At 38.0% G+C, this 21300-nt stretch overlaps 1 protein-coding gene across 6 annotated transcripts in view; it reads left to right on the forward strand.

Annotated features, from left to right (window-relative positions):
* The window catches only part of EPC1 (enhancer of polycomb homolog 1), a 114204-nt gene that overhangs the window by 90612 nt on the left and 2292 nt on the right, over positions 1-21300 (forward strand). For 4 of the 6 annotated variants that reach the window (XM_050939065.1, XM_050939067.1, XM_050939066.1 and 1 more), the window contains 8 exons: positions 776-952; positions 1040-1129; positions 1215-1363; positions 4139-4491; positions 18277-18395; positions 18477-18563; positions 19162-19303; positions 19428-19794. In XM_050939065.1, coding sequence (XP_050795022.1) covers positions 776-952; positions 1040-1129; positions 1215-1363; positions 4139-4491; positions 18277-18395; positions 18477-18563; positions 19162-19303; positions 19428-19794 — 1484 coding nt within the window. Of the gene's footprint in view, positions 1-775; positions 953-1039; positions 1130-1214; positions 1364-4138; positions 4492-18276; positions 18396-18444; positions 18564-19161; positions 19304-19427; positions 19795-21300 lie in introns of those variants that run through there. The other 2 variants (XM_050939064.1, XM_050939068.1) reach the window with 2 other exon arrangements.

A 21300-nucleotide genomic window follows, 5' to 3' on the forward strand; every position in this document is an offset into this window, starting at 1 on the left:
GATACATTTCTGCTGTAATTCAAGTTTCTAGAGCACACTATTTATTAATGGCAGCAGCTGAATTCCTAATTGTTGCTTTACCTGATAATTAGGCAATTGTTTGCAAGTATATATACTTTAGCCCCCAAAATCTTTTCCCCATGTATACAACACTACTGCAAAACTTGAAAGAGGCAACTAGAGTAGTTCCTGTCAATAATTTTTAATATGTTGTTAAATTCATGTTTACACCATGTAATGGTCTATTGGGTAAATTGTTTTTATTAAAGACTTCTCCTGGATTAAAATTCTTCAGTGGCATCTAGGAAATGGTTTGGGGGTTTTTAAGTCAAGTCACACAATGCTCAGACTTTTTTTAGGTTTAGAAGAGTGTTTAACTTTCTTTCCCTATCTCTTTCTTTCCCTATCTCTGTCAATCAGACATTTTTATACTGCTTTGGGAAGTGGTATAAAAATGCCTATTAAATAAAAATGTGGGGAAGGACTTTCAATGCAGATGAAAACTTGTGTTCATTGTGGTGCCTTCATGCTTTGTTCATGTTGATGATGCCCATCTAACCATGTCTTGAATAATGTCAAGTTCTGATGTGTTGTTCCACAGTAGTATTTAGTCTTAACTGGATGTCACAGAATAGTCTCTGAACTAACTGTGTTTAATCCCTTCTTAAAATAATTAGAACACTTCGCTGCTAAAGCCCAGGAATCTGAATTTTGATTAAATGCTTTGTGTTGCTGTTAAATTGAGTGAATTAATTAAGCTTTTATTTTCTTGCAGCAAGAGAAAGCTGATGTTATAAGACCCAAAAGGAAATATGAGAAGAAGCCCAAAGTCTTGCCTTCATCTGCTGCTGCTACTCCTCAACAGACAAGTCCTGCTGCACTGCCAGTCTTTAATGCTAAAGATCTGAATCAGTATGATTTCCCAAGCTCAGATGAAGAACCTCTTTCCCAAGTATGATCTCTACAGTTTACTGCTTCTTTTCTAAGAGCAGTAGAAATCTATCTCATGAACTTAACAGCTCCCTTTGTGTTTTCAAAGGTTATGTCTGGTTCCTCCGAAGCTGAGGAAGAAAATGATCCTGACGGTCCTTTTGCTTTCCGTAGGAAAGCAGGTTGTCAGTACTATGCTGTAAGTGAGATTTCTCTAGAAACTATAAGACTGAGCATCGTTATAGAATAAATCTTATTTATAATTTTTCTCAAATTCTTTTTAGCCTCATTTAGACCAAACTGGCAACTGGCCATGGAGTAGTCCTAAAGACGGAAGATTAGGAGATGTCCGCTATAGATACTGCTTAACCACGCTCACTGTACCCCAAAGGTGTATTGGGTTTGCACGAAGACGGGTTGGACGTGGTGGAAGGTAAGCTGCACTTAATGATTGCTATAAAAGGTTATGGATAATTTTAAAATTGACACAAGGACAAAAGTGAAAATGAAAGACACTGGCACCCTAAAAGATAGAACATACGGAATGCTTTCACTTAACTGATATTTTTATCTTTTGGTTTGTTCCACTGTAAAGGCCATCCTGACACACTTTACTTCTTCGTTAATAGACCATTATCATTGATATTGGGAAAGACTTTTGCCACTCTAGAGCTGAGGTTGGAGGTTGTAGTATTAAAAAGCATTTGTTGGTGAATGGTTGATTTTAAAAATGGATTTTCCCTCTCCCAGAACCCAAAGACCATCTTGAGACACTTGAGAAACACTGATGTCCTGAAAGTTCAGTCTTACATACCTGTAAAATTTAGCTATGTATGATTGCTGCTGTGGGCTAACATGTTACTTGTAATCCTGAAATCTGCAGATAGTTTTGTGATTGTCTAGCATCTTAATTTTTAAGACTGAGACTTCCAAAAAATGGGAGTTCAATGATATGCTCCCAAATAAGGCCTAGATACAGCAAATCACTTAAGCTAAGTTCATGTTTAAGTACTTGATCTTTCAAAAGTGCTGTGTACCAAACCAGCTTCCAATGAGTTAATGGTAGATACTCAGGACATTCACTTAGGTGACTAAATATGGACTCTAAGGAACATTACTTCAGGGATCTACTTCTGAAAATCTTGGTCTAGAAGCATTTCTATATTACTTTCTTCTTTATATAGATGTTTTACATATTTAAATATATTTTATGCTTTCTATAAATGAGTGTGTTTTAAAATAAGTTGATCAGGTCATAGTTTAATCAGTCAAGAAAACAAATATCTTCACTTAGCTTTCAGATTTATACAATATTAACTTATTGCTATGGAAGCACCTGAATGGCTGTGGTAGTGATATCGGAGAAATCCATCTTAAAGTCCCTAGATCCCTGGCTTCCATTTTAAATAAGCAAGAGTCATTCCACCATTAGATGGAAGCTGCAGGTCACAGAGCACTAAATATAGAATTGGCAGGAAAAGGTGGTAAATAATGCTAAAACTAGCGGCAGATCATACCCTGGGAGGTAAATAAGGGTTTCGGGCTAAAAATAGAACTGACAGTTTAGAATGTTGGCAGTTGGCATGTATCCAAGAACCATCTGACAGAAGGATAACAAGAGAGGCTCTAGAAAGTTCTGACAGAACTGTATAAAGGTCAGTGTGTCAGTGGATGGCAGCAGTAGTTGAGTGGGATAGTTTAGAGAGTGCTCTCTTCTTAGCTCTTAAGAACAGCATCAGAAGGAGTCCTGTCCCTGGAGCAAAGGGAGAAGAGACAGAGTGCACAGGAGACAGTACAGCATAGTAAGTCTGTCAGATAATTATAGTATAGTGTTAGTGTGTGCCGGGGGGTGGGGGGGCTAATAAAGCTGTATGAATGTGTGTTAATTGTAAAAGGAACATACATATGTAAGATTTAAAGAACATCTAAGACAGGTTCTCAAACTGGGAGTCGAGACCCCTCGGGGGGGCATCACGAAGTTATTACATGGGGGGGTCATGAGCTGTCAACCTCCACCCCAAACCCTGCTTTGCCTCCAGCATTTAGAATGGTGTTAAATATATTTAAGTGTTTTTAATTTATAAGCGAGGGTCGCACTCAGATGCTTGCTATGTGAAAGGGGTCACCAGTACAAAAGTTTGTCACTAATCTAAGAAGTGCTCTCAGCAACCTGTGGATGACTAATTCTGTGAAGCAAGGCACATCACTTAGGATCACCTCAGACTGTTAGACAACATGGTTTGGGGTGCTTTTTAGCTTATAAAGGATTTGTATTTTATAACCTCAATAAGGGGATTGCTAGTTAGTTGTATTAGGGATTTTTAATTTTTGCACCAATAAAGAGGTGCTGTGTGTTGAAAAGAATACTGTTTGTGTCAGTCTTTTATCAGAAGGCTGTATCTGTTTCCTCTGGAGGTAACAGTCTGAGCTGTTCTACAGAGTTTCTGAAACAGGGAACCACTGGCAAGTCGAAGATATTTCCCATAGTTTCCCTGGAGACCCATACCTAATGAGAACAGATCAGCTATATTCTGGAGGCACCCTAAATTTTGTTTTCTGGGTAATGGTAACATTTAAATCACACTGTCATGGAATCTGTGAATTTCAGCATCTTCTAATTTAATTTCAACAAATCGGGGAAGGATCTGGATGCCCCTTAAGGGTTTTGCCAGGAGGTTAGATAGGTAGAGCATGACATCTTCAGCACTACTTGGGGGTGTAGTTGTGGGCATATTCAGTGGTTGGAGAGGTTGGCTTGGGTCACCTCTGTGTGGAACTGGTGTATTCAGCAGCTGGAGAGGAATTGGCTTTTTGGCCCTTTGGAGACAGTTTGCTGCTTAGTTAGGATTCATGGATTAAAATTTAACCATTTTTATCTTCCTCACCTACCTGATACTTTGCAAATTTAATATTCAGTAAAATTCTACCAAGTTGTAGTGCAAAATATCAAAAATATGAGTGCCTTGCTATTTGTTAGATGGTTCATAATAAATTTGGAAACGTTGACATGACAACAAGTTGCAGTTTATAAAAAAATGATTAAACACTACTTATGCAGTAACATAGGATTTAAATGTGTGGTTGTATTTCATGATATTTTGAGTTTTGTTCATGCTAAAGAAATTCCTGCTATGAGACACTGGTGTGTGGTGACCTTTCTGTTTTTGGCTTCTTACTGTCTGCTAAGTTTATTGCACTTCCATTTTAGGGTGCTACTGGACAGAGCGCATTCAGACTACAACAGTACGTTTCGCCAGCTGGATTTGGAAATGCTTTCCTCAACACAACACTCTTCAATCAGTCAAGTTGCCAATACCTCAGAAACAAATACCTCGGACAAATCTTTCTCTAAAGACCTCAGTCAGATACTAGTCAATATCAAATCATGTAGATGGCGGCATTTTAGGCCTCGGACACCATCTCTACATGACAGTGACAATGATGAACTCTCCTGTAGGAAATTATACAGGGGTATAAATCGAACAGGCACAGCACAACCTGGGACCCAGACATGCAGTACCTCTATACAAAGTAAAAGTAGCAGTGGTTCAGCACACTTTGGTATGTTTATTTTGACAAACTTTTTTCTAGAAATGTTAAACTTGACTCAGAGAATCAAAAATATTAGGATTTTATCCATTTTTTTCTTTGTCATCTGTTCTAATGATAGCAGTGAATCATCTATTTTACTACTTATATTGAAAACTAATCAGTTAGCATTTTTAACATGAAAATTAATAGTTTATTTCAAATGCATGTACAAAGGCAGCACTTGTTGCAGTTCTGACTTTTAGAAATGTATGAAGTCCACTTATGTACAGGGTTTTTAGTTAATATAAAAAGACTGATGACCGTATTAAAAAATAAGATTGCCTAAGAAAGCATAAAACCTTAAACTCCAAATTTTCTACCACCTTGCCTGTTGGATATCTATGGGAAGACAAAAGGTTGATTTTATATTTAATAAAGTGTTACAATACTAGTATGCATATACACTTTAATACAACAGATTTTTTGAAAAAAGTCAAGACACTACCTTCTTTAAAAAATGAAATAAAAATATTTGCATATTTTTTCCCCATGCATGGGCAAAAGCCAGTGAAATAGTTTACTGACATGATACAAGGCCAACTCTGTAGCACTACTGTAGGAAATGAATTCCAGAACTGAGGACCAGTCACTGTAAATATTTGACCGTCAGCCCTCTGATGTTTTAAATCAGAAAACTGTTAGCAAGCTCTCTAGCTGCTGATGTTGATTGTTGCAGCAGTATATGGCAGATGTGGAGAAGAGGCAGTTGCTCAAATAACTACAAAACCAGTTTCTTCTCCCTTAGTTTTCACACCTCAACTGCTAGAAGAGGGCCTCATCCTCCCTGATTGAACTAACCTTGTTATCTCCAGCCTGCTTCTTGCTTGCATATATATACACCTGCCCCTGGAAATTTCCACTACATGCATCCGACCAAGTGGGTATTCACCCACGAAAGCTCATGCTCCAAAACTTCTGTTAGTCTGTAAGGTGCCACAGGACTCTTTGCTGCTCAAATAACTATAAACTCCAATATGTTTCGCTCACTAATTTTATTGATCAGCGCTAACTGCATCTGAAAGAACACAGAAAGCCAAGAATTGCTGATGAGCTTGTGAAATATGCTCCCTGTGAAATAGTAATTACTCCTAAAATCATCATTTGGGATTTCCAAGACCGGCTATACCATCCACTCCTGCTAAAGTTCACTGTCTAAGTCAACAAAACCTCATAGTCAGTTGCATCAAAGGTTACAGATGGTCAGGCAACTACACTGATTCTTTTACGTTTTCCATTGCTAGGAGATAACCAATGAGCACAGAGTGCTGATAATTAAATACATAACCTTTTTTCTCCCTGTAGGACAGAGACCGCACCCAGAATCTTTCTGGGAGAGGTATTAAAAGAACCACCAAAATGCGTCATGAAGAAATATTTAGAGACCACTTATCTAAAAATTCTATTCAGCAGAGTATATAGTGTAGCCATATTAAAACTTTTTATCTTGAGACAGTTCCCCAGTCGCTGGTGAGGGTGTGGAGGAAGGCAGGCATGCACACATTCCAGTGAACTTCATTTTTATATTCTTTAATATTAATTCATCAGGGCCTCAAAACAGAGTTTTCAGGTTGTTGTTGTTAAAATATCCTGCTAAACTAAGAGCAAAAAAAAAAACTTTACTAAATCCCATTCTTTGCCATATTTAATCAGGTGTTTGTTTCAACCCAACAGTATACCTTTGAAAAAATATATGTGAAACCAGGTAAAATCCTATTTCCAGTATTTTCAGAAATACACACAACCAGTGATGAACTCCAAAAGTTTGGATGCTTACTCAAGAAAATAGGTTTTATCGTGCCTTTCATTGTTTTTCTGTTCCCTCCTGCCTCCGTATTCTACACCTTGTCACTCTGTTAATCCCCCCCCTTGCAATATCTTCAAAGAATGCATGCAAAGCAGGCTACCTCCTCCTAGTGTTTTCTTTCTTTCTCTCTCTCTCTCCCTCCCCCCGTCCCAGTGTTCTTTCTGTTCTATCCCTGCCCGTCATCCTGGTATTTCCTTCTTTTACCATCTACTCCATCTCTTGCTGGAAGATGGATTGGGGCTGAAATTACTACTGGTTAGACTAGAGCCTCTGATATGAGGCTTCTGGTGGCTGCTTTCTCTCTTTTAGTGGTTCTTCCAGTTGTCTGAAGCAGATACAGTGATCTGAAAGAGAAGCAGGGCAGTAGGAAAGAGTATAAGTTTGTTAATGCCAGGAGGAGGAATTGCACTAAAGATACTGGGCAAGTTTCTAGCTACTTAGGATAAGACACAAAGGGACTGTTGGCAGGTAGGCTGTGAATAGAAATTGAAGGTTTATGGGTTTCAGATCATATTTAAAGTGAACTGGTTACAAATTTGGAGTTCAAGGTTAACAGCTATGTTTACTTTTTTAAATAGATTGTAGAGGTGACTCTTAAAATCCAGATGAGACAGTTACTCTTTTTAGATTTTAATTATGTTGGCTATACCTTAAGTTTAGAAAAAACTAAATCTGTGAGTAAGTGTTCAGTGTATTAACACTATCAAATGTGTTCATTGTTGTAAATTACTTTTATAGTAAACATTCAATACTTAAAAATCAGTATGGAATTTAGATTCATATTTTTATCTGACACAATTAACTTTTAACATTTGTCATAGGAATAATACATGTAAAAATTTACTTTAGTCTGATTTCATAGATACAGATGTACTCAAATCAGAGGTTGTGTTGTTTTTTTTTTAATCTGGAAAAGGGAGTAAACATTAATACCACTCATTGAGATTATAGCCACATGATTCTCCATCATTTTATCAGGAGTCCTACGCTAAATCACCTGTCCACGGTATAACAGTCTCTAACCCAATGGTCCATAGTGTCATAGAAGTTTAGAGATTAAGAAGACCTAATATATCATCCAGGCTATTTTCATGCCAATGTAGGATTATTTTCTGTAGTACCTTTTTCTAGTGTTTCAGTCTCATCTAATTCCAAATGTTCCTCAAAAAAAGGCAATGGTTCTTTGAGTGATGATCCCTGTGTGTGTTCCACACATGGGATACATATGTGCACCATGCACCTAACTCCAGAATTTCTTGAAAGAAATGTGTGTTGGCCCATACATGCACCATAACTCTCCTCGTTCTTCCAACCAAGGGCGTAAAGGGCAGTGCAGGCAGATCCTTATCCACAGCATGATTGGAGTAGGACTCTCCTCAGCTCCTTTTTGTGGCATTCTTATAAGAATTATGTATAGTAAATTTTTAGTCGTTAAACAGCATTTTTCCCCCCTCTCCCAAGAAGTCAGATAATATCCAGGGTCCTGGAATTCAAAAACTGTTTCCTGCCCGTACTCCTTTTCTGTGAGCAACAAACATCAGTGTTGCCTGTACTTCCTTATTGAGGCTCACATTTCTGCCAACTGCAGCATCTGCTGCTCTTTTTCTCTTCCCCCGAACTCATGAGGGTCAGAAATTGAGCCATAACAAAGCCCTTGTCAGATCCAGGCCTGGGAGACAGACACACCGCCCATACATCAGGCTCAACAAGTGGGCAGCACTTCTCTGAGTACAAGCTCAGGAACGGATGCTAATTCTGTTAAGCCTAAAGAGAAGGCTTCACAGGGGCACTCTCATAGACATAAGTCATCTATGTATGTGTCTGTCCCAAAAAGAACGGGTCTCTTCACTGACCCTGTCAAAGTCGAGAGAGCCAGCGTGCACAGGTGCAAAGGTCTTAGGTTGACTAAATCTTGACAAGAATAGGAGGTACGCACGGGTATGGATCCTTTGATTCCAACACCAGCTCCAGTGGTGAAGACACAAGATAGACAACTCCTGGTGCTTCAATCCACTTCAGGAACCAAGGCAGCACTGATAGCAATGTGGTCCCAGACAGCGACCAGAGCAGCTCTGCCAGTGAACTCTCCTGTACTTGAGGATGGTCTCCCCAGAAGACATTTTTGCTGTCCCCTGTCTGCATTCACTGCTCCTGTCTATATTCCAGGACATGGTTATCACAAGGAAACAGTCATTCTCCCATTCTACCCACCAGCTTTGAAGCTCAGCCATTGGTCCTACCGCTCCTTAGGGATGTGGCCTTCTCTTCTGATGAATCAGAGGCTCTGCAAGAGTATCTGCAGCACCCAGGAAAGGTAGCCCCAAACAAGTCATAGAAGGTCAGGGTTCTGACCTCCAGCCAGATACGATTGGCCAAGAGACAGGTGGTACTTGATGCCTAGGGGTCCCTCTCTGCTGGTGGATCCATCCTATTGGCAACATTAGGGACTGTGGGAGCCCTACCCCAGGCACCCAGGAATGGTGCAAAAGTCTTATTTGCCATCACCCAGCCATACACAACCAGCCCTACTGGAGCTCTTGGTATTGCTTAGAGTAGTTGCTGCAAAGCTATAAATCCAGCTGAAGGAAATTCAGGAGGCACAGCACTGCTTACAAATTTATTAAAAAATGAATTTACCCAAGATAGGAGAGCACATGGTTTTGTGGCTCTCGGTGTGAAAGATGCATATTGATATCCATCCAGCCCACAGGAGGTGGTTCTTCCACCAAGGCCACTACCAATTCAGATTAATCCCCTCTGGTCTGATCACTGCATCCGGGGTCTTTACATAGGATTTTTCAGTGGTGACTGCTTCGATGAGAATAGAACGATTTGCAGGCTTCCCATACTTCAGCAACTGGCTTCTTGCAGGCCACTCCCATTGAGGAGTTCCACAGGGCAACCAGTGTTTTGCTCAGCCTTTTATCTTTACTGGGTGTTTGCATCAATCACAAAAATCCCAAAAAAACCCTCCCCAGGTACATAGATTTCATAGGGGCATTGTTAGACTCAACTACAGCAACAGCATATCAACCTCTTGAAAGGTTTCAGGGCATGAGCACTCTTATGCACAAAGTCATCATTGGGCCCAGGACATCAGTTGGAAGTTGCCTTTCACTCCTTGGCCACTTGACTTCATGCACACATGTGACACCATTCACCAGATTACATCTACGGTGCTTATAAGCCTGCCTTTTCTTGGTGTATTCACCAGTGAAGGGCACTATAAACTACAAGGTCTCAATTCCATCCAAGGTATTAGGCTCTTTTTGTGTATGGGACAAAATGGGAAAAGGTTTGGTTTGGAATGCTGTTCCTCACACCAACGCCTGAGGCAACCATAGTTACCAATGCCTCCCTCTTGGGTTGGGGTGTGCACAAGGATGATCACATGGCACAGGGTATCTAGGCCCCTGGGAGTCCAGAATCCACGTCAACTTATAGGAACTCAGGGCGTTCTGTCAGGCCTGCAAAGCCTTTCTCCCATCCATCCAAACCAAACAGTCAGATAATGTTGGACATAACAGTATTTTATATAAACAAGCAAGGGGAACAAAATCTCTGTGTGTAGAGGCAGTCAGTTTCTGGAATTGGTGCATCAAATATCACTTAACCCTATTAGCAGCGTACTTACCAGGGGCACAAAATTCCCTAACAGACTAAGCGGACATTTGTCCACAAATCAAGAATGGGAGAGTCACGATTTGTTTTTCGACTATGTCTTTGGTCATGGAAAATGCCAGCCCTGGGACCTTTTCACCTCACAGGCAAACAGGAAGTTGCCTTGGTTCTGCTCCAGAGCAGCACTAGACAAAGACTCTTTGGGAGATGCCCTCCTGATATTGTGGGAGGATTGCCTGGCATTCTATGGAATATCCACCAAAACAGAGCATGAGTCATTCTCATCACACCCAGCTGGCCAAGACCATTCCGATTCATCGATCTATTAAAGCTTTTAGTATGACTACACATAAACATCCCCACGTTACTGGACCTTCTAACGCAACACAGAGGCAAAATCACATACCCCAGTTCAAGGCTGCTCCAACTCAGCCTGATAGTTGGATGGGCATTGGTGATAGAATGCTCATGTTCCAAGAGGGTGCAGTTCATCTTTAAACAAAGTACAAAAGATTTTTGCAGTGCATTTTTGTCTCCAAACTCCACCAGAATCCCTGCTATCTCAAAGAATCTCCTTACCCTTAAGTCTTCAGGTCATGTGTTCGGTTCCCTGTGGGTACATTTAGCAGCTATCTGTGCTTTCAATGCTCCAGTAGATAGCTGTATGATCTCCAGGCACACTGTCACAACTAGAATTTTTTGAAGGGGATTCGCAGATCCTTTCTACCATTGGTGAAGTTCAAACCTCGATCAGACCTCAGTTTTGGTCTGTTGTCTCCTACTAAGCTTCTCTTGGAGCCTCTAGCCACCTGCACGATGACCATCTGTCCATGAAGGTGGCCTTTCTGATTTGTTATAACGTTGGCCAGAAGATTCAGAGAACTGGGAGCACTTATTGGCAGGCCCTCCATGTACTTTCTTCTGTAAAGAAATGGTCTTGCTATGCCCCCACCCTGAATTCATACCCAAGATAGTTTGAGTTTTATATAAGTCAGGTCATCCATGTACCTGTATTTTGTTGCTAAACCACATGCCTTGGAAGAAGAGAGAAGACTGTATTCTCTGGATATCTGGAGGGCTTTGGCCTTTTATCTGCGAAGAACAAAGGTCATTAGACACCTAAACCTATTTGTTTCCAGAGCGATCATGATATCAACCTATATCAGCGCAGATTTTAAAAATGGATCTCAGATTGTATTATCCTTTGCTACCGACCAACTGGCATTCCTCATCCCCAGAAGGTGTAAAGGCTCATTCCACCAGGGAGCAGACTACTTCAGCTGCATCTCTGAGAAATGTACCCATACTAGATATGTGGAGCAGCTACTTGGAGCTCTTTCCGTACTTTCACCAGACCTTATGCCCTTGTACAGTAGTCCACTGCAGATATAGCCATGGAGACAGCAGTTCTACAGTCAGCTATCACTTCTGCCTCCTCACACCCACCACCAGCTTGTTAATCTACCACATGTGGAATACACATAGGGGATCATCACATGAAGAAGAAATGGAGGTTAGTTACCTATAACTGGAGGTTCTTAAAGATGTATGTTCCCTATCTGTATTCCACTGCCTGCTCTCCATCCCCTCTGCTGCGGATTGGTTACTCTGAGGTAAGAATGGAAAATTGGAGAAGCGGCCTGCACTGCCCTCGGTTGGGAACACAAGGAGAGCTATGGCGCATGTGTGGGCCAATACACACTGCTTGCACAAAATTCCTGACTCAGGTGCACAGTGCACATGCATATCCCATCTGTAGAATACAGATAGGGACCATACATCTCGAAGAAGCTCCACTAACAGGTAAGTAATCTTCATTTTCCTATTCAGATTTGCAACAAAAACAATATTTACAGTACAAGAGTTTGTATGTATGAAGTAGTATGTAAAACAAGGCACAGTTACAAGATACTAGTTTAGTGGGATACAAGATACTAGTTTTGTGGGATGACTTTTACTACTGAGCCAAGCAAAAAACTGTAGAGAAATTCACATCTGTAAAGTTGATAGGTAAAATCAATGTTGTTTAAATATTTTGGAAAAATGCATGCCTACTGTGTCAACTATTGCCTGTGAGCTATCACACAAGATTGCACCTATGACCAAGAGGATATTTGAAATGTATTGAGTTGTCATTGTTCCAGAATTGGTTATCAGTTCAAATCTTCAGTTCCTTACAACTAAAGTACCTGTCCATATTGCTATTTTTTTCAAAGAGGCAAACCTCTGTGCTTATTTCCTGTTTATGGAAAACCAATAGCACTATATATTTCTTAATTACTAAAATGCTGAAGAAATGACATGTATAGGTGGCATATAGGAAGTGTACAAAGTGGATAAAGACATTATCCCTTTTATTGGACAGCGTGGGACAATTCCATAAGGCAAGATGCCTGACCGTAATTCAAATTATGGGTGAACTGACTAACCTGTAACATTAGAAGCTGAACTAGTAAACTGTCAAGTAGCATAAGAAATAGTTTGCCAGGGTACTTGCTGATTTTTAGCTCTGCTTCAGTTCATCCATTGTGCTGCAAACACTACTGTGGAAAGAGTTCTTGTGGCTAACTTATATATAACCACAGAAGCAAACCTTTGAACTACCAGACTTTTTTTCAGATAACCAACTTGAGATCCAGTTTCTTGGGTAAATTCATCTTTTAATAAAAGTGTAGACTGTCATGATGTTAGTCATTATTGCAATATCTCAGAAGAAATACTAACAATTTGTTGCGTAGAGAAAAAGATTGGGGGTAAAAGAGTATTGAAATTCGTTGCAGTATGCCCCGTTAGATGTTATACAGCCGTTCTTTTTAAGGTCCAAATTCAAAGCCCATTCAAGGCAATTTGGAGTCTTTCCATGGACTTCAGTAGACTTTGGATCAGGCCCTAAATTTTAATGCTTTGATTTACTTTCATTTTTAATGTATCAAACAGTGGTTACTAAGATTTGAGATATTATTCTGAACTTATTGTTTTTTGCTAGGAAATATGAAAGAGTTCAGATGCTACTGAACTGCCAGCCTCCAAACCTACAGCCCTTTTAGTCCTAGAAAGTTGGTGCCTTATGGAAGTTAGACTTAAACTCAGTGCTAAAAAGTTATCAACTTACTAGTAGTGCATTTCTCTCTCTCATAACTTGAGTACGAATTTTTAAAAATTCACATGCCTCTTTAATTTCTAGCTAGTATGTTCATTCATCCTAGAGTTCAACATTCTTAGAATACTCTGTTTTAAAGAAGCCTCAGAAGTCTGGAACCAGAATGATCTCTGATGGAAATCTTCACAACCCTAATGTGGTTGATCTGAAGAAACTGAAACTGTCAACAAAAATATTTTATTTTTACAATGAGTTTTTAATTCTAAAATTCACAATTTTGTGCTTTTACGGTGCACTTACATTGCTCTTGGGTATAATTGTTCTACTTCAATTTCTATCTAGGCTTCCTAGCTTATGTTGGGGAAATGCACACGGTGTAGCACAATTCTTCTGACATGGTTTCAGACATAGTTGATCTTAATAGCTAGACTTGATGTTTGGTCTTCGTTAGTACCTGAAAAAACAGGCACTGTGTGATCTGAGAATTAAAAATGTAATCTGCATTAGTATTTACTTTCTTGCTCCTTGGACTGAAATATTGAAACAAATCTATATCTAAGACAGATACGTACAGATGAAAGATTTGGGCTCTTCTCATCTGTCAGATTGTACCACATATGAAAACTTGCAAAGCTATTTTCTAGTGAAATTGTCACAAGAAAATGCTTCTGTGAGCACTGATGTTTAAGAGCCGCACTTCACAATTTTATTACTAAAAATTGAATGGTAGAAGTAAGAGCTGCAAATAAGAAGCTTTACCAGTTGGAGGTGATCACCCATCTTGTCTATCTGGCAGATTTTCAAGCATGTATGATTTCATTTATGAAATAAGAGCTGAGAAGTAATAAAAGTTCCAGAAGTCTGCAGAGCAATAAAAAAAAATAATTAGAAAGTATCCTCTTATAATTTGTTTTTTAGACTGATTACCCATTTCAACAAGTTTAGAATTTCCCTTTGTCATCTGGATTGTATTGACATTCAATATTCTGGGATGCTAAGCTTTCATGTTTACACAACAAACTTGGTTTGACTTTACAAGCAAGAAGAACATATGGATTCTCTCTGCAATCCTTATAGTTAGCCTGTTTGTGGCAGCTACTTGCTACCAATCCACAAATATTAGTACTAAATGGCTTTTCATAGAGGTGAACAGAATTTTTTTCTGAAATGTGATATTCTGTTAGAAAAGCTGTTGGAGAAATTCAGTTTTGCACTTATGAAAAAATAGTGAAACTGTTTTTGTTTAATTCTTGATCTGAACTTCAAGACTTTAGACCCTCTCTTTGACTTTACAATGCTGAGCAGCTTTGCCATGAAGATCCAGAATTTCACAGGAGAGCCTTGCACAATCCCAATCAGATTTGTACAGATGCACTGAAAATCAAGGATACTGAAGATTAGGTTGCATATTGAGATGCTTTCTTGTAAAGTAAGGACACTTACAAGGTTTTTTGGGTGGGGGGTGTGTGTGTTACATGAGGAAAAACCAGTTCCCAAAATCTTCTGTCTCACCACAGTGTCTTACTAGTAGAGCTAAACACACTGTTGGCCTAGTGACCTACAAGAGAATTCTGATCTGTACTCAATATGGGAGGAGAATTAGGAAGCAGATTAGGAGGACTGCAAATGAGCAGAATAAATCTGATTTGTTTTAGCCAACTAAGGATTTTTTTATTTTATTGTATTTTTTTGATGCAGACCCCTTCACAGAGAAATCAGTCTCAGTTGGGTTTGGACAGAGCATATTATCAGCATTCCTGATTGGTTATGTCATCAGTGTATGTAGGACTTTTCCATAGATAGCTCAGACTAAAAGTTAGCTTCTGTGACTAAAAGATTTAAAACAAATACAAACAAATATGGCCCGTATATTGGACCTTTTGTTATGTGAAAGTAGCATTTTGACACATACTATGGAGGTGAAAAATATTTTTACATTCCAGTAATAGTTTCCATCAGAGGGTGTTTAAGCAGTTTGCAAACTTTGACTCTGAGCAATAACCATATGAGAGAGGTGTTTCCTTCTGTCTGCAAAATGGATGTAACTCAGGATAATGAGGATGTGAATAGCCCAAGATCTCACACCAAATCTTTGGCAGAGCTGGAAATAATACTTGGAGTCCTTAACTGTCTGGTTCTTAAACCACTAGAAAAAAAACTGTCACTTGTCAATGCTTTGGGTATAATCTCAGTGTCCAAAAGTTATAGGAAAAAAGCTAACAGGTGTTTATACTGCTTGTGCTGGGATTTTCAAATATGCCTAAGGGAGTCAGGCAGCCAACTAACATTGAATTTCAGTGCTTCCTTAGGCCTCTTTTTTGAAATTTGAGCCTAAATGATTTTAAATGCTGTGGATGCAAATCAGTTTTTTCTTTTAACTTACTTCTTTAAATGGTTGCTGCAATTATTTTGATAATGCCTGGAAAGGTAATTCTTGTATGGACTGCAATAATTCACTGAAAAGCTATTTGGAAACTACATTCATTTGTAAATCTAAATATATCCTTCAAAAAGTACCAAATTAATATCTGTCAAATATTACTATCAACAATGACCACACTCAATGCTTTTGTGCAGCAGTAACAAGACAAGGATGTTAAATTTTGTTTAACTTTGTTAAACAGAAATGTAAACTTCAGTTAACTTATAATATTAACTTTTTTTAAGCCCAAAATATAGTGTTAAAACTTTGATGAATAGTGTTTTTAATGCTTCTATGCTATTACAATATTTTATTGTTGCAAAAGAGAATGTTTAAGGAATTTGAAGTAATTATATGCAAATCAAATTGACCAATCTGGTTTCATTGTTCAAAGTATTAATGACTAACTGGATTTTTTTTCAGATGTAATCAATGATAGAAGAAGTTGGGGGGTAATTGTGGGGTGGGGGCCCAGGACTGAATAATCTTGTGTCCTCTTAACATGGCTTTTAATTTACAAATTATATTTAAAACCATATTATACGTCTTTTCATTTATAAACTAATTAGTTTGGCACTCTGCTTCCCTAGCAAATGGCTGATATCATAGGTAGCTGAAATGTGAAATCCTGAATTCAGGTTTTGGAAGATAAGAGTGCCATAACTTCAGATAGACTTTTTTGTTTAAAATATATATGCAGCTTTATGTTGGTATTGTTTATCAATTGGAATCTTAAACTATGTATTTTTCTTCTTTTTAGTAACTCATTTCGATTCATTTTTAAGCAATACATTTACAAACTTGTTACTTTTAGAGCGCAAAGTCCTTTCACCAAATGACTAAAAATGAACAGAAAGAAAAATCATATAAATTGTAAAATGTTAACTTTCCTAGCCATTATTTGTATGGATACTTTAAACTCTTAATTTCAAAACACTGTAATATAGCACCAACTAGTTATAATTAACTAATAAAAAGATTTATATAAATGAAATACCTACTAACGCAGTAAATGTTTGATTTTTTTCAAATCTTCAAGACAAATCTCAATTCAACTTGCCATATTTTGTAAAAGAAAAATTAAGTTGGAAGGTGATGCAGTGTGTTACACATGGCTATATATAAACAACCACTATATGCCTATTCACAAAAGAACTCTATTGGAAGAGCTTCTAGCTTGTTTGAAATCTTATGCCATTTTACTGTGTTCAGCTGCTAGATACAGACTCTCTCAAATACTACAGTGACGGGCAGTATTATAAAACCCTAAAATAGATTCTGTGATAATTTGGTGCTCTTTCAATACATAATCAGGAGAGATTTTTTTATATATCATGTGCAAGATCTTAATTGTAGCTGTGAATGATGCAGATATTTCCGAGAAACTCATAGTTGAGCATAAGCTGAAGACATATGATCTTTAGGAACTTCTTATGGATTAACTTGTTTGTTTTTCTTGTTTTCAAATCATCACGAGCCATTTGATTAACTATTCTATCATCTACCATTCAGCAAAGTTTAAAACCATTTTAGTCTTTTTTTTTATTTTTTCTGGGAACATTAGATGCATGTAGTTTTGATTTTCTGCAGTTGGGAACAAAGGTTAAAAGCATTGGCCAAGATACTGTATTTCATAAACAAGCATTTAGGTCCTGTGTTGATGTGTAGAAAGTTGGATACCTTCCATTTGGTAACGGTCGTAACTCTAGAAAGCATTGGAAATTGTTGCATAAGAATTTCCACACTATTTGTTTTGAGAACATGCACAGAAATTTGGGCACCTGAAATTTAATTTGGGAAAATTTCACATGGTGTGGTCTAGGCTGACTCTGTAATGGATTCAATCTGCCCCATCATCCGACTTTTAAATTGACAATAGAGATTTTCTTCATTAAAACTGTACAAACCATTTTGGGGATTCAAAATGAATTTTATTTTTTGTTTTTTAGAACTGATCTCTCCATAGACAAATTAGTATAATACAGTGTCTTTCCTCAGACATCCTTCTGTAAATCAACATAAACAACTCCATTCTTATTGACTGGATTTTTTTCCCAGGTGGGTTAACTGGGGAAAATTATTTGACATTTACACATGTTATGACTAATGGATCACTCCTTAAGAGCTCCTTTATGGAAGAAAGTCGCTTCTCTGAACTTTTCCGTTGACAGTGTGCATGATTGATTGATTGATTGATTTAAAAATACGAATATAGAAGGTATATTAGTCTGTACAAAACAGAGGGTGGTGGGAACAATGAATTTTGTTGAGAGATCATAATGTGGTAAAACAGTCTTCATTGGTAACTATCAAATTCATTTTTGTATTTTCAACTAAATATTAAACCTGAGAGGTGGTGAGCACCTTAACTTCCATTGGAGTCCATGGAAGTTTAGAATGCTCAACATCCCACAAGGTAATGCCCCAAATCTGCACATATGAAAGTTGGTCTTAACCTACTACACTAAAACACAATCTTTGCAGATCAGTCTTATCTGAGTGGTGGTTTGTGCCAATCTGGGCTTACTCCCTTAAAGTCAGTTAAATGAGATTTCTTCACTCAAATATTGTAAGATAAATGCAGAAGATGTTTAATACTTCACCACAAATGTGCTCAATGGGGAAAACTTAGTTTGGACAAAACCTCTAGAAGGATCATAGTCTCTTGCCATGAAGATTCAACAAGGTTCTTAGGAATTTGCTGTGGTGTGTTGAAACATTTTTGTTTTAGGATTCTAAAGGATGTGTGTATATATACAACATATACATGTTTTGATATAGTATTTTCTCATTTTATATTTTGTTCAGCATTTACAGCCGAACAATACCAGCAACATCAACAGCAACTGGCACTAATGCAGCAACAGCAGTTTGCACAAATTCATCAACAGCAAGCAAATAGTAATTCCTCTGCCAACACTTCACAGGTGAGGGATTTGTCTGTGCTATGATTTATCCCTCATTGTTTCCCACCAGGGTTCATCTCTAATTGTCAACTGTTGCCATAGAACCTTGAAACTAACCAACAGGAAAGTGGCTTTCGCCTGAATCTACATCATAGCCATTCTGTAAAGTGTTTAGAAGGGACACTGCAGGTGAGTGTGGCAGGCATTGCCTCTGCTCCCTCTTAACAAAAACCAGAAAGATGAGTGAACAATTAAATGAAATACGCAAAAACTCAGGACTATATAGTGCAAAGAATTCCAGCCATGTTGTTGTCCTGTTGATACTTTATGTATGACTGTGTTCTGAGGCCAGATTGTTATGTTTTAATAACAATGTATAAACATGTCCTGTCTTTAGCTGTGAACATATGTAACAGCTAAATATGTAACACTGAAAGTGTCAACGGACGAACAAAAAAGTTCAGAAGTTACTGTTGGACGTCTGAACCTCCTTGAATCTTCCAGATTGGTTTGGGAATCTTGTTAAAAATGCTATGGAAGGACAGTGTATTGTGCATTTAAAATACTTGTGCATGTTTTAGTACTGGAATTGTAAGTACATGGGGAATACTGCATTTAATTATTTATCTAACTTTACCAAACATCAGAAGTTTAGTTTGAGGGAAGATTGAGGATCAGTTCTTTCTTTATCTGCACTGGTTTGTGCATTACTAGTTTAAGCATAAAAATAGGAAGAGTGCTGACCTTTTGAAGCTTGATCACATTTATTTGCCACCTTTCTTCTTAGGGTTTTGTTTCCAAGACATTGGATTCTGTTAGTGCTCAATTTGCTGCTTCAGCTTTGGTAACATCTGAACAATTGATGGGATTCAAAATGAAGGATGATGTGGTGCTTGGAATTGGGGTGAATGGCATCCTTCAGGCCTCAGGTATAGAGCTATACAAATCTAAATTCATTCTGATTGTATTTTGCTTTCATAGTTGGTATGTGAAACTCCTGTTTGGAGTCTCAGATTTTCTTTTAAAAAAAAACAAAATCTCATTCTTCTGCAGGAGTATACAAGGGCTTACACCTCAGTAGTACTACACCTACAGCACTTGTACATACAAGTTCATCGTCAGCAGCAGGTTCAACCTTGTTACCGCCTTCAAATATAACACAGACTTCGAGTTCCCACAGTGCACTGAGTCACCAAGTAACTGCTGCCAACTCTGCAACCACTCAGGTCCTGATTGGGAACAACATTCGATTAACTGTACCCTCATCAGTTGCCACTGTAAACTCTATTTCCACACTCAATGCACGACATATACCTAGGACTTTAAGTGCTGTTCCATCATCTGCCTTAAAGCTGGCTGCAGCAGCAAACTGTCAGGTGCCCAAGGTTTCAGCTTCATCCTCTGTGGATGCAGTACCAAGGTAAGTCCTGTATGTGTCTGAATTTTCTTAGTTTTTAATCTTCTGGTTTTCCACAATGACGTTGTTAGCTCAGAAACCTAGAATGTTAACCCAAAGCTGCTCTACCAGATGGTACCAATCAAGGGAAGAATTCATCTCCACTAAATGCAATGTAAAACCAGGCTTGTTTATCCATTTGAGAGTCAAATTACTGCCTCATAAAAGGGGAGAACCTTCTTATCATACTCCTTTAAAAGAAGTGATACTGCCAATAGATGAATGACTTTAGGGAATCTGGATCAATGGTCATCCAAAGATCTTTTTACAGTTAGAACATTAGCAAAGTTTTCAGGGAATACCTGAAATTCTGTGTAATGCAGAATTTGTGAATTGTGAATTTTTTTAAATAATTTTGTAATAAAATTCAGATTTTTAAACTGGAAATTAGGCTCTTATTTATTTCTCATGCTTTCAGTCAGTCTTTAAATGTTTAGGTAAAAAGTCCTATAACAATATATATTGAGTTTTGGTGGTGACATATTTTTTTCTACGTGTGATATAATTGTGACAATATGACATACTGCACTTCAGTTGAGAAGAAGAAAAACTTTCAAATTTTATGTTAAAACTAGGACCATTGATTAATAGCAGTTAACTTGCATGATTAACTCAAAAAATCACAATTAGAAAAATTAGTCATAATTAATCGCACTGTTAAACAATAGAATAACAATTGAAATTTATTAAATATTTTTCTACATTTTCAAATATGATTTTTATTACAACACAGAATACAAAGTGTACAGTGCTCACTTTATATTATTTTTACTACAAGTATTTGCAAAGTAAAAATGATAAGCAAAAGAAATAGTATTTTTCAGTTCATCTCATACCAGTTGTGTAGTGCAATCTCTTTATCATGAAAGTGTAACTTAAAAATGTAGATTTTTTGTTTGTTACATAACTGCACTCAAACAAAACCATGTAAAACTTTAGAGCCTTGACGTCTACTCAGTCCTACTTCTTGTTCAGCCAGTCGCTAAGACAGACAAGTTTGTTTACATTTACAGGAGATACTGCTGCCTACTTCTTATTTACAATGTCACCTGAAAGTGAGAACAGGCATTTGCATGGCACTTTTGTAGCCAGCATTGCAAGGTATTTATGTGCCCCTTCCTGTTTCAACCACCATTCAAGAAGACATGCATCCATGCTGATGACAGGTTTTGCTCGATAACACTCCAAAGGAGAGCGGATCGATGCATGTTCATTTTCATCATCCCAAGTCAGATGCCACCAGCAGAAGGTTTATTTTCTTTTTTGGTGGTTCAGGTTCTGTAGTTTCCGCATCAGACTGTTGCTCTTTTAAGACTTCTGAAAACATGCTCCACACTTCGTCCCTCTCAGGTTTTGGACAGCACTTCAGATCCTTAAACCTTGGATCCAGTGCTCTAGCTATCTTTAGAAATCTCACGTTGGTACCTTCTTTGCATTTTGTCAAATCTGCTGTGAAACTGTTATTAAAAC

Source organism: Gopherus flavomarginatus, chromosome 2 (assembly GCF_025201925.1).
Source record: "Gopherus flavomarginatus isolate rGopFla2 chromosome 2, rGopFla2.mat.asm, whole genome shotgun sequence".
Classification (NCBI taxonomy): domain Eukaryota; kingdom Metazoa; phylum Chordata; order Testudines; family Testudinidae; genus Gopherus; species Gopherus flavomarginatus.